Source organism: Capsicum annuum, chromosome 9 (assembly GCF_002878395.1).
Source record: "Capsicum annuum cultivar UCD-10X-F1 chromosome 9, UCD10Xv1.1, whole genome shotgun sequence".
In the NCBI taxonomy this organism is placed as follows: Eukaryota; Viridiplantae; Streptophyta; class Magnoliopsida; order Solanales; family Solanaceae; genus Capsicum; species Capsicum annuum.
Genome location: NC_061119.1, coordinates 130,787,120 through 130,800,978, shown reverse-complemented (window position 1 = coordinate 130,800,978; position 13,859 = coordinate 130,787,120). Strand labels below are relative to the sequence as shown.

At 32.2% G+C, this 13,859-nt stretch overlaps 1 protein-coding gene across 2 annotated transcripts in view; it reads left to right on the top strand.

Annotated features, from left to right (window-relative positions):
- Positions 1-8,409: 8,409 nt before the first annotated feature.
- Positions 8,410-13,859, top strand: part of LOC107841763 (TLC domain-containing protein 4-B) — a 36,882-nt gene continuing 31,432 nt past the window's right edge. The window contains exons 1-8 of one of the 2 annotated variants that reach the window (XM_047396979.1): positions 8,410-8,704; positions 8,795-8,891; positions 9,819-9,907; positions 10,017-10,155; positions 10,624-10,698; positions 10,959-11,080; positions 11,158-11,233; positions 13,546-13,605. In XM_047396979.1, the coding sequence (XP_047252935.1) occupies positions 8,799-8,891; positions 9,819-9,907; positions 10,017-10,155; positions 10,624-10,698; positions 10,959-11,080; positions 11,158-11,233; positions 13,546-13,605 (654 nt within the window). In that variant the 5' untranslated portion in view covers positions 8,410-8,704; positions 8,795-8,798. The remainder of the gene's footprint in view (positions 8,705-8,794; positions 8,892-9,818; positions 9,908-10,016; positions 10,156-10,623; positions 10,699-10,958; positions 11,081-11,157; positions 11,234-13,545; positions 13,606-13,859) is intronic. The other variant, XM_016685603.2, reaches the window with a different exon arrangement.

The window sequence follows — 13,859 nt, the reverse complement described above, 5'->3', positions numbered from 1 at the left end:
GTTAATCCTAAAAGAAATAGCTAAATAAGTTTAGATGTAAATTTTAAATTGGTAGAATAATAATAATAATAAAAATGATATTCTCTGGCATAGTGGATAACTTGAATAGTCGGACATGAAAAACACTGCTACCTAATATATTTATTATTTTCCTTGGAATAATTGAATTTTGTTATTTATAAGAGGGAGTTAAGCAGCTCAAGCAGGCACGAAGTTGACATGCCTGCTTGTATTGTCTGCTTCAGCTACTTCAGTCGTAATTTTATTGTATCACCCCTAATTAATTATTATAAGTCATTTACGTATTAGAAAATTAATAATATTTAATAAAAATAAGCAAAATAGACATTTCTAAAATGTCTGCTTCAACTGCTTCAATTATACTTTTACTATATCACCCCTAATTGATTGTTATAAGTCATATAAGTATTACAAAAATATTTAATAGAAAAGATAAACTAGCCATAAAATGATAAATTAACTCTTGATGTTTTAAATTAACTTAAAGTCATATATGAGGTCCATTTAATTTTTTCACAAGCATTTTTTACAGTAATTTTGCTATACCACTTCTAGTTTGTTAATTATAAGTCATTTAAAATATGTTTGTTTCGTTGTTTCCATCGCGATATAGTAAGTTAACCTGCTGAAGCAGGCAAGAGGTCGACATGTCTACTTGTGCTGCCTGCTTCAGCTGTTTCAACCGTGATTTTACTGTATCACTCCTAATTGATTATTATAAGTCATTTACATATTAGAAAATTAAAAAATATTTAATAAAAAATAAAATAGACATTTATAACATGTCTGTTGTAGCTATTTCAATCGTAATTTTACTAAATCACCCCTAATTAATTATTATAAGTCATCTAAGTATTAAAAAATTAATAATATTTAATAAAAAAAAGTAAAATAGATATAAAATGATAAATTAATTCTCGATATTTTAAAGTACTTGACGTCTTATATGAGGTTCACTTAATTATTTTTCTCACAAGTTTTTTTTATAGTAATTTCGTTATATGACTTCTAATTAGTTATTATAAGTCGTTTAAGCCATGTTTGATTCACTACTTCCATTGTGATTTTAATATATCACCCCTAATTAATTATTATGGCCATCAAAGTATTAAAGAATTAATAATATTTCATAAAAAGGTAAAATGAACACAAAATTATATATCGACATAAAAAATTTGATTGAATATCAAAATTATATTAGTGCCACATAAATTGAGATGTGCCAGAAAGACACAAAATAACATATATTATTTGAAAATGAGATAAAATGTATTACAAACCACAATGATTAATAACTTGATATAAAAAATATAGATGCAAAAAATAATAATTAATTGGCTATTGAAATTTTATCACATAAACTAGGACGGAGAGAGTATTCATATCTTATTGAAAAATTATGTAAAAAATATTATAAATCACATAATTAACAACTTAAAAAATTTAAAAGATATAAAATATCTGGCTGACTCTCAAAATTATATCAATCACTTAAATTGAAATAGAAGAAAAAATATTATAAATCACAATAATTAAAAACTCAAATTATTTCAGTCATTGATTATCTAAATTTCATTTGTATCACATAAATTAAGATTAAAAAATAATATATATTAGCACGGACTGTCGATATCTAATACTAATCATACGCTGCACATTAGGGAAAAAAAAGGCCTATAAATAAAAAAAGTAAACATAATCAACAATAGACGCTCAATTATGTTTGAACTAGAGGAGCATGGCCCGTGTCGGCACGGGTCCAACATAAAGATATTTTAATTATGTACATAAGTTAAATTAATATCAATTCAAATTATGAATTATAAAACATGAATACACAAAATTAACATATTAACTACTCGATAGTATTTTTCAAGGAACCAAGTCTCACAAGATAATTATGTATATTTTATTCATATAAATGACAAAATTTGGTGCATTTTTAAGTTTAGATCTTTAATCATATGATAAACGGTTATCTACTCATGCATATTACATCACAGGTGGCTTGCAATAAATAGCTCAAAATTGCATTTTACTCCCCTACTAAGGCGATATAAACATTTTTTGCTTTCATTTTCCCCTTCTCTTTTATTTGTCAACTTGTTCTTTGAAGTTAAATTAAATTAATATTTTAGATTTAGATTTTAAGTGTTTCAAAAATTATATAAACAATAAAACTTTATGTTACCATTTTTCATATTAATTTAAGTTATTTGACTTTGAGAACACGATAAAACATACATATATAGATGTTTTATTGAACCGTGCTTTTATACATGTTCCTTCCATTGAAATATAGAAGTCATTTGTTAGGGTGTATAAAAATAATTTTGAATAGAATGTATTAGTAATGTCTGCATTAATAATGCTTGTATTTTTAATATTGACATTATTTAACATAATTTCTTATACACTACTTGGTGTGATGTATTGAAACTTGTCTTTTCAATTCTGATATATTTAAACAATATTTTTTTTGCATATATATTCTAAGATTCATCCGAAATTTAGTACGGGCTCAATATATGTTATTTTTTTGTCTTAATTTATGTGACACAAATAAAATTTAGATAATAATCATATCTTTAATATGTTTTTGGATATTATAAGTTGTTAATTATAGTAATTTACAATATTTTTTATATAATTTTCAAATAATATAAGTTACTCTCCTCGTACAAACTTTTGTGGCATTGATAGTCAATTATATTTTAAAAATAACTGAAGTTTTTAATTATTGTGATTTATAATACTTTTCTTGTATTCCAATTTAAGTGACAATAATATAATTTTGAGAGTCAATTAAATAATTTATATCTTTTAAATTTTTTAAGTTGTTAATTATTGTGATTTATAGTATTTTTTTTACATATTTTTTGAAATATATAACAGATTAAATTATTTTTAAATATTTTAATTTGTTAACTATTATAATTTATAATACTTTTTATGTAATTTTTAAATAATATATGTTACTCTCCTTGTCCAAATTTTTATGTCATCGATAGTCAATTATATTTTTTAAAGAATTTAAATTTTTAATTATTGTGATTATAATACTTTTTCTATTCCAATTTAAGCGGCACAATGTTTTGATGACCCTAATAATTAATTAGGCCTGATTTAGTAAAAACAATTGAAGCGGCAAAACAAACATGTCTGACTTACAACAACTAACTAAAAGTGATATAGCAAAATTATTATAAGCAAAATACTTGTGAAAAAAATTTAAGTGGACCTCACATAAGATGTCAAGTTAGTTTAAAACATCAAGAGTTAATTATCATTTTATATATTTTACCTTTTTAGTAAATATTATTAATTTTTTAATATTTAGATGACTTATAATAATTAATTAGGGGTGATATAGTAAAATCACGATTAAAGTAGCTAAAGCAGACATGTCGTAAATGTCTATTTTACTTTTTAAATTGAATATTATTAATTTTTTAATATATAAATAAATAATAATAATTAATTAGGGGTGATATAATAAAATCACAGAGCAAGCAGCCTGCTGAAGCAGGCATGTCGAAACCTTCTCTTCTATATAATAGAAAAAATATGAACTTGACTTGAAGAAAAAAGGTCAAATTTTTTTTAGTAAGAAATCACACCTATTTCAAAATTTACAAGGGATGTATTAGTTAAATCATACTTTTAATTATTTTTGTAAGAGTTGTGTTACTTTTGTTCATGTCAGCTACTTTGAGACGAGAAATTACTAATTAAAGAATTTTTAAAAAATATTTTGCCATTATCTAAAATATCATAATTTATGAATTTACATTATTAATAACAAGTTAATTATTAAAGATCTTAAATTTTAATATGTTTAATTGTTGTTTTCCTATTTTTTTTAATCCATAAATGATATTCAATTTCTTATGTTATTATGTTAGTATAGTTAGTAACGGAAAAAATAATATCAACATAGTAAGGGGACGTTTGGTTGGAAAAGAGTTATCCCCAAATTATTAATTTCGGGATAATTTATTCAAAAATTAGTTATCCTTCTATGTATATGGGCTAATTTATCCCATCATTATGGGGTAAATGGTGAAATAAATAATTTCGTTACTAATTAATACCTCACACCAAACATGAAATAAAATATTTTTTTATTTTATTTCAAAACTATTTATCCCTTATACTTCACACCAAACAATCCCCAAAAGTATAATAAGCATGACATAGTTGAAATTATTATTTTTAACAATGCTATTCAGCCCGAGTAGAGCACGAATTTTCATGTTTAGTATTTAACACGATCCTAACCAGGGCATTGTCGTAATGGGCATCTCAAGCCTAACAACAATCGGAGATCACCCCGCTACCTAATTCAACCACCCAATGTATACCCTGAGTCGGATGAATTTCGAACATATAACAAGATAGAGTGATTAACAACACACAGACTTTGGGATAGGTCCATGACCATGATCAACCCAAGCAAGCCTCACCATCCAATGCCCAACCAATCAACCATAACATAACCAAAATAATAACTAAGTCCATATCCATACCATAATATACTCAAGTCCACAATTTGTCCATACAAAACATCTAAAATAATCCGAGAATATTCGGTCAGGACATGCCCCCGATCATAGCCAAAAACCAATATTCAAGTCTACACCAATAAAGACAGAAGAAACTAAAAGCAAGAAATGGAGCCTTCCAAAGTATGAAAGCTCACCACTTCAAGTCAACAAGGGATGTCCCCAAATCCAAAGATATGATAGTATGACCAACACTAGCATCACGTGGGGATACAGTGTCTGAAGACGTTAGCAGTTGGAGCGCTAGCATGTAACTCAAGGATAAGGATAAAATAATACCAATAGTTCAAGTCTAATCCACCAATGCATATATATATATACTATGCCGGAGTAGGAAACAAGAGTGACATAAACTTTGAAAATATTAACCTGGGCTGTGTAGCTTAGCTGCTATATTAGTAACACCCACGGGCTATATGGGCTTCAGTTCTCACCCTCTGGTCGATCCCCAGTTTGCGTAGCCGCACAAACTAGAGATTAATCTTATGCATACGCATGAGGTACTCAAACCTCCCACTCATATACTAAGGTGACTTGGTCACCCGATCAAGTAGTATGATATGGGGGACTCAAACCTGCCACCTCATGTATTATGGGAGACTTGTATCTCCCAGTTATAGTAAGCAAGAGGACTCGAACCTCAGGCCGTTTCGACCCCTGCGTCGCCAAACATGATTTTTAGTATTGATCCCTCCGGACCTACACCTTCACAACTCGGCTAAACAACTTTCTTTAATACCTACTTTAAAACCATCATTTCACATACATAATCATTAAGCCAATTACTTACCAAAGGCACTTTATTGGTATCGTCATACCAACACTACTTTCAAGTATACCACATGCCATTACCATTATCAATCAACCAATTATTTTTTTGACATTGGGACTCGAACCCATCGTCTACAAAGACACTTATTCAATTCAAAGTTTAGGGACTCGAATCCATTGTCTAACAAAGACATAAATCAAGTTAATATTTAGGGACTCAAACCCTACCCAATTAAACTACCAAGGTTATTATTTAAATCATTCCATGGCCAACAAGGCCTTCACAAAACCGTTTATCAATCATTCTTATTCATTAGGCTAATGCCTTAGTTCAAAACACCATTTAACATGTGACTAATTTATTCTCTCAGGTATTTTCGTAAACACTTTGAAGACATATCATTACTATAATCAAAACCAAAATAAAACCCATCAAATTTAGGGTTACCCATGCCTCATTTGTTTAACCACAATTACAAAGCACCACATGTTCAAACCATCACAAAAAACATGTCTAAACATAAGTTAAACCAAGAGTAAACAATACTCAACCATATGCAACAACATCCTCAATTTTGATTTTCAAAACAACCATTTAAGAATCAAAATCACACTTTAAAACACATTATATTTATGAACTAACAACGAGCAAAGATTCACGTGCCTTATTTACCAAGATTCATGGAAAGAACTTGACACTTGAGCCTCTAGATAAACACTTTTAAAGAACCCTAGCCCTAATTTTCTTGAGAGAGTTTAGAGAGAAATTTGATGTGTTTTGATCTTTCAAAATATGTTATGAGGGGCCTCAACATGTTTAAAGATGCAAGGACTTTAGGGTGAGAAATGTCTAAAATGTCCACAACTTAAAAGCTAAAAACATGTGCGTGGGGGAGGGGGGTACAACCACCCTACCCAAATCGTACCCTATCATACGAGTGGTACCCACCACTCGTACCCTGTACATCAACTTGGACCCCACCACTATCCAACATATGAGTTCTTAGACTAACTCGTATCCAATCATACGATTGGTACCCCCTAACCCGTACCCTAGGCAAAATCCTCTAGACTAAACTTAAGGCATCATACAACTTAGTAACATACCACTCGTACTCGAACATACGACTAGTAAAATGCCTAATCGTACCTTAGACAGTAAGTGACATAGGACATACTATGAAACATACGACTAGGGGACCCTTAAGTCATACCACATCATACGACAAGTACCCATAAGTCGTATAATGTCCAGTGAGCTCAAAATCAAGAATTTTCTAAGGGTCAAAACTAGGGTGTTTCATTATTAAAATATATGTCAAGTAAATATACAAGTAAAGTTGAATAGATGGTGTAGAAGTCATGAATTGAGGTTTTAAAAAGCGAAAAGTTATAAAGTCACCACTGAACTTATTCGAAATTTGTAAAAAGACACTTTAACTTTGCGGGCGATTTATTACCCCACAAAAATTATAACAATCATTATATATGAACCGTTTTGACTGAATTTCAGCATAAGTTTGTGCTCCACACAAATGAAGCACGTGAAGAAAAAAAATTGGCTGCAAAAATAAATGAAAAAATGCCACATGTCAATTTTTTCAATTCATTTTAAAATTTCCTTTTTCTCCCATCTCCTCAAATCTCCATTAAAATACAATTGAAGCTTTGAAATAAAATACACTAGTGACTACCTCAACTTTCTCATGTTGCTGCGATTCATCCGTTACTTTAAACACCCCTATTCCTCTTCTTAACTTTCATTTATCTCATTTTTTCTTGAAAAAAAAGAAAACGGAAACAATTTATTTTATTATTTTTGAAGAATAATAGAATCTTAATTTTACAATGCAAAAGGAATAAAAGTCATACAGTTTTGTTAATTTATCAAGAAAGAATTTGGGGTAAATATGCGGCTTTTCTAATTTATCAAGAAAAGAATTTTGGACAAATATAATTGCATCTGTATAATTTTTTTTTTTTTTGTTAGAGGACAAAAAATAGTGGAGTTAGGACACTGAAAATGGTACTTAGTTAAAGAAGAAGAGAATGTGTTAAGTGAAAAATAGAAATTTGAGGAAAATGGTGAATAGGAGAGAGAAAAAGAAAAAGAGTAAAGTATAAGAAAAAATAAAAAATATTATTTAAAATTTAAAAAATAGATGTCAATTAGCAATTGATGCATGATCAACACCTATTTCTAAAAATTAGATTTGATCGAAAAATGACATAATAATATTAATTTGAAATAATTTAGGGGGTAATAAGTTGTCTGCAAAGTTAAAGTGTCTTTTTACAAATATCGGATAAGTTTAACGGTTACTTTATGTGTTTTCTCTTTTAAAAGTAGTATTCCTTCCGTTTAAAAAATAATAATCTAGTTTGACTATGATCTAGTTTGACTTGATATTGAGTTTAAGAAAATAAAGAAGATCTGTTGAAGGTTATAATTTTAAATTAAAAATATGCCAAAATGTATTAAAATATGTTTAAATTTATCATATTAAATATATTATATAAAAAATTAAAATTAAAAAGTTACATAACAAAAAATCATTTTTTTTAAAACCTAGTAAAAAAGAAAGTATCTATTCTTTAGTATTTCTTTTTTTTGTTAGAGTGGCGTCTCATATTGGATTTTTTTTTGGTTGGAGTTACCTCACGAAATGAGTTTAATGGGGCTTCAATGTAAAAGCAAATAGGTGGTTGGAACCGGGATTTCGGATTAAAAAGGATTAATAAATTATCCAATTAAGTACAGTCCTTCAAGTTTTTTTAAATTAGGTGGGAATTTTTTTTTTTTTTTTTAAGTTTTTCTGTTCGAACAACTTATTCTAGTTGTATAACAACTTTGATAGTTGTTCGATAACTTTATAAAATTATTCAACAACTAGCAAAGTTATTCAATAATTGTGCAAGTTGTTCAACAAATAGACACAGTTGTCCTACAACTACACTTAGTTGTTGAACAATTAGACGTATATTCAATAACTATGCAAAGTTATTCAAACAACTAACGTAATTATCTCAAAGTTATTCAAACAACTAACGTAGTTGTCTCACAATTATCCTAGAAGGACTCAATTTGTTTTTTAGAAATAAATTTGTGGACCCACTTGTCCCCCCCCCCCCCCCAAAAAAAAAGAATGGGATTCTGGTTATGGCCCCTTTTCCTCGTCATTAAATTTCACACCGATATCTTACAGTGATTTTGTCCCTTCATAAATTTATGCTTCCGGATGTGGTTAATTCTCTGACTTGTTTGAACAATACGCGCAGAAGTGTTGAAACATTCTTCTTCTGTGTCGGTTATCTTTTGCTTTGCTTTCCTGAAAGAATTTTACCAGGTTTACGATCTTGCGTTTGTATGTAATGAGTAATTCTTTCTATTTCAAGATTAAGTGTTTAATGATTTTTGATATTCTCTTCTCTTGTAGCAATATGTTGGGTCTTGGATTGATTAGCGTAGCGGGTCATGCTAAAGAATTACACTGGCTGCTTGCTGTTTTTGCTGGTATCATCATGTGCAAGATTGTAAGTTTTTTCTTCTCTTCTTTGCCACATACCGTGAATCACTTGCTCTGATTTTCTTATGTTCAATGAAATGGGATGAACATTATGAGGTTTCAAGTTCAATTCTCAATATACGAACACCAGGTGATTTCTTCCCATCCGTTTTAGCCTTAGTGGTCAGAGTTACCTGGTACCTGGTATCTGTTGCTGGTGGGAGGTAACACGCATCGCGTGGATTTAGTTGAGGTGCATGCAATCCGGCCCGAACACTGGATTTAGTCGAGGTGCACGCAATCCGGCCCGAGCACCACGGTTATCTAAAACGAAGTCACATATTTTTGCTCTTTCTAAATGAAAATTGAGATGCTAGACCCTTTGAAATGAAATGTGAACTGCTTGATGTTATTTTCTCTTTGCATAGGCTTAGTTTTGTTTTGGCTTTAGAAGAAAAGAACATATTATAATCTTGCAAACAAGTTTTGACACTCCTAGTTCTGGCTGTTGCAAACGAGATATGAATTCAGATCCAGTGGCGGCATTTTTTCTTAGAGGAAAGATAAAAGCTGTAACAGCAGTGTTTGGAATATGATGCTCATTTTTGTTCTGTGGAAATAGTTTGAGACATTCCTGCTTGCTATTTTTGCTTTGTGGTGTATTGTTTCATCTATACAAGTCATAATGGTTGGCTAGGTTTTATGGATTCCCTATTTATTTAACCAAATTGTATTAGTCTCTACTTATTACATGCATTCGCTGGATAATATTAATTTTTTGCTTATTAATTAAAAAAGAGGAGGTTCTAAAATACAATTTTTCCTTAGCTTTGACAAGAGTTATAACTTGTATTGCCCTTTTTAGGGCTTTATGTTGCTAGACTAGAAAATAAAAATAGCCTGTGTTATTGCTTTGTCATCTTACTATTGAAGATGTTATATTCTTTGGTTGAAGGTTTATCAATTAACAGGTGCTATCAGCCCTTTGTTCTTCATGGGATATGTTAAACTTGATGACCTGAAGAAACTTGAATGGAACAACAGGTAGTAATCTTAACTTTCATGTGAGTTTTTGTTTTTCCATTTTTAATGATATAGCTTATGGGTTTTGGATGGTGCCAGCCTCTTACTGAGGAATCTTTCGTTTGTTCAGAGGATTTTCCACTTTCCATGCTCTCCTTGTAGCAGCTGCTTCTTTATATCTCTTGCTTGAATCAGACCTTTTCCATGATGGTGCTCGGGATGATTTAATGATCAATAGAACGTCAGCTTTTTCAGACACCATACTCGGGGTATTTATGCCAAAACTACTTTCACCGGCTTTTCTTAGATTACAGTTATAAATGGTTGCCAATTTGTCTCCATATCGTCAGTTAGCCAGATTTGACCTCTCATATAAAATTTTACTTTAGCTGAGCAATGTCTTATCCTCATTGTGAAGTACGTTAGATAATAGGAGTTTGATTATTATCACCATTGGGAGAGTAAAAATGCTAAATTCATACTCCTATTGTTTTCATGCATTGTTATGTTTTCAGTTTCCTAGGGTATTAACACGATCACGGCTTTACTTCCCTCGGACTACTCTGCTATCACTTCCGCTGAAGGATCTGAACGTAATAATGTTGTGGTCTTGCTTTGTGTTCACACTTGAACAACTTCCTTCGTCCTTAAGCTAATTCAACTCTAGCCTTTTATGGTGACATTATGTTGGATATATTATCTTTTCTCAGCTCTATTCTATCTGTATGGTGATGCAGATCTCCACTGGCTACTTTCTGGCAGACTTGGCAATGATTTTCTATTACTTCCCAGCCTTGGGTGGAACGGAGTATGTAAGTATGAGAAAGCACTGTATTTTCTTGTATAATTGTACTGTCAATTTCATAAGTTGGGGTGGCTGGGCTCTTAATCAATGCGTTATAGGGACTGCTCTCTATTTTGTCCTGCCCGACTCCAATAATGAGTCCTTGTTAAAGGTTGATGTATGATTTTCTTTTACTCTTTGTAGGGTCTGATTGTGTATCTAGTTGAATCTCGTGGCATTGGTGTTTAAGACTGTACATTGCCTTTGAATTTTTATTTTATCTGCCAGGTCTTACATCACGGACTTTCAGTGTTTGCAATTGTTCAATCCCTTTTAAGTGGTCAAGCGCAGATATATATATTTATGGTACTCTTTACTGAGAGTACTACTCCTTTTGTTAATTTAAGATGGTAAGAGCAATCGACATCTGCTATTCCTTGTCTTCCAAACCTAACATTCTACATTAGTGACATTAGCATTTGTGTAGGTACCTGGATGTTGCTGGTCAAAAGAACTCTCAGCTCTATGTCTGCAATGGAGTAGCTTTATTTTTTGGGTGGCTGGTATGGTCACGAGAATATATTTCCTTCTCTCTTTGTCCCTGCAATTATGCGGATATGCTAATCATCTTATATGGAGCTAATCTGGATTCCTACTTGGTTGGCTATCAATTTTGGAAAAATAATGTAACAAGAATGGTCTATTTAAACTTATGACCTCTTTGCTGATATACTGACAAATTGCCTTTCTTCTTTGATGAAAGCATTTTATGTACAAGGTACTTTTGATTTGTCCTTGCTAAATGTGAAATAAGGGCTCTCTAAAATAAGAGGTTGTCTAATCTTACCAGAAAAGTCTTTGTGCTAAACCATTTAATGTAGTGTAACAACAACAACTAACCTTGAACCCAAGTTAGTTGTATCACCTATCTCGAACATTTGGTTCTATTATGTTCTGTTCAAGTGTAACAACTGGTAGTTGTTATGCAGTCTATGGTGCTGAAAATTCTAAAGATATTTGTGTTACTATTAATGCTGTCCTGGGGTAGTACACATGGTTTGAGGTTTTAAAATAGGGGTTTGTGCCTTAGAAGGTCATGTTACAAGGATGTTAGTTGAACATTGTGTTCATTTGATATGATCATTTTTTTTTCAAACAGTAATTCGGCAACTTGGAAAAGGCGTTTGACAAGGTCCCTAGGGAGGTTCTTTGGAGATGCTTGGAGGCGAAAGGGGTTCCTGTGGCGTACATTCGAGCGGTTAAGGACATGTATGAGGGGGCGAAGACTAGGGTGAGGACGGTGGGAGGAGATTCCGAGCATTTCTCAGTCTTGACAGGGTTACACCAGGGATTAACTCTTAGCCCTTTTTTATTCGCTTTAGTGATGGATGTGTTGACGCGGAGTATACAAAGAGAGGTGCCTTGGTGTATGCTTTTTGTGGATGATGTAGTTTTGATTGATGAGTTCCGACAAGGTGTTACTGATAAGCTGGAGGTTTGGAGAAAAACCCTGGAGTCTAAAGGTTTCCGGTTGAGTAGGACCAAGACAGAGTACTTGGAGTGCAAGTTTAGTGACTCGAGGCAAGAGTACGAGGTGGTAGTGAAGTTGGATTCCCAGATGGTTTATAAGAGGGATAGTTTTACGTATCTTGGGTCGACGATTCAGGGAAATGGAGAGATAGATGAGGATGTCTCTCACTGTATTGGGGCAGGTTGGATGAAATGGAGGCTCGCTTCGGGAATTTTATGCGATAAGAAGGTGCCCCCAAGCTGAAGGAAAAATTCTATAGAGTTGCAGTCAGGCCGGCTATGTTATATGGAGCTGAGTGTTGGCCAGTTAAGAATTCTCATATCCAAAAATTGAAGGTGGCTGAAATGAGGATGTTGCGTTGGATGTGTGGTTTTACTAGGGCTGACAGGATTAGGAATGAAATTATTCGGGAGACGGTGGGAGTGGTGTCAGTGGAGGATAACATGCGGGAAGTGAGGTTGAGATGGTTTGACCATGTGATAAGGAGGGGCGCGGATGCCTCGGTTCGTAGGTGTGAAAGGTTGGCCATGTATGGTTTCAAGTGGGGCAGGGGTAGACCTAAGAAATACTGGAGGGAAGTGATTAGACGTGACATGGAGCAATTACAGTTGACTGAGGACATGACCCTGGATAGGAAGGTATGGAGGAAAAACATTAGGATAGAGGGTTAAGGTGGGTGGATGAGTTGTAGTCAGTAGGTAGGAGGGCTTGGGTGTCTTTTGTTTGGCAGTGTTGCATATTTTTGTGGATGGCGTATCTATGTTTTTTATCGTGTTCAATGCTTTTGATGTTTTTATATACTATTCTTTGTCTTGAGCCGGGGGTCTATCGGAAACAGCCTCTCTACTTCGTTAGAGGTAGTGGTATGGTCTGCGTACACTCTACCCTCCCCAGACCCCATGATGTGGGAATCTACTGGGTTTGTTGTTGTTGTAGTAATTCAGCAACTCTCGTAGTTGGACTTCCCAAAATATTACTACATTTGTGACTACTGACCAATATATCTCAGTATCCACATTTTCAGAAACCTAAAGAGATTGCCTAGATTTTAATCAATATCACAAACTTGCAATAATATTAAACATTTCTTTTGAGGTTATACTTTAGAGCATCATGAATCTTTTAATCAAGAGTTTTGACTTTTTCCCCAAGTAATTCATGAAAATAGAAGGAAAAGTCAAATTAGCTTTGTATGTTTGAGACAGCAACATCTTGAAGTTGCTATTTCTTGTTCTCATTCTTGTTCTTTTTATGCTTTTGATTGTTAATTTTTTTCATCAAGAGACTTCTAATACTGATAAATTGTAAATCTTTATAACCAAGGTTTTGATGTGATGCTTTCAGGTTGCAAGGATTCTTTTGTTTCTCTTGTTTTTCTATCACATGTTTAGCCATTTTGATCAGGTGAGTACCTCTTTGCACAATGTAGAGAAGCTAAACTGTTTTAAGGCCTAATTATTCTTCAATTTAAAATACTGATGAGCTGGGAGTAATTTTTCAAGTTTGTTATACTGGTATGGATTTACAGTAAACTCTAGGTGCTAATTTATTGTGTAGCTAGGTCAATATTTTGGTTCCTTCTGCATCACCCAAGTGTGTAAACAAGGTAGATGTGTATTTAGAGATTTCTCTAATTGATTAGCCTTTTTTTAAAAACT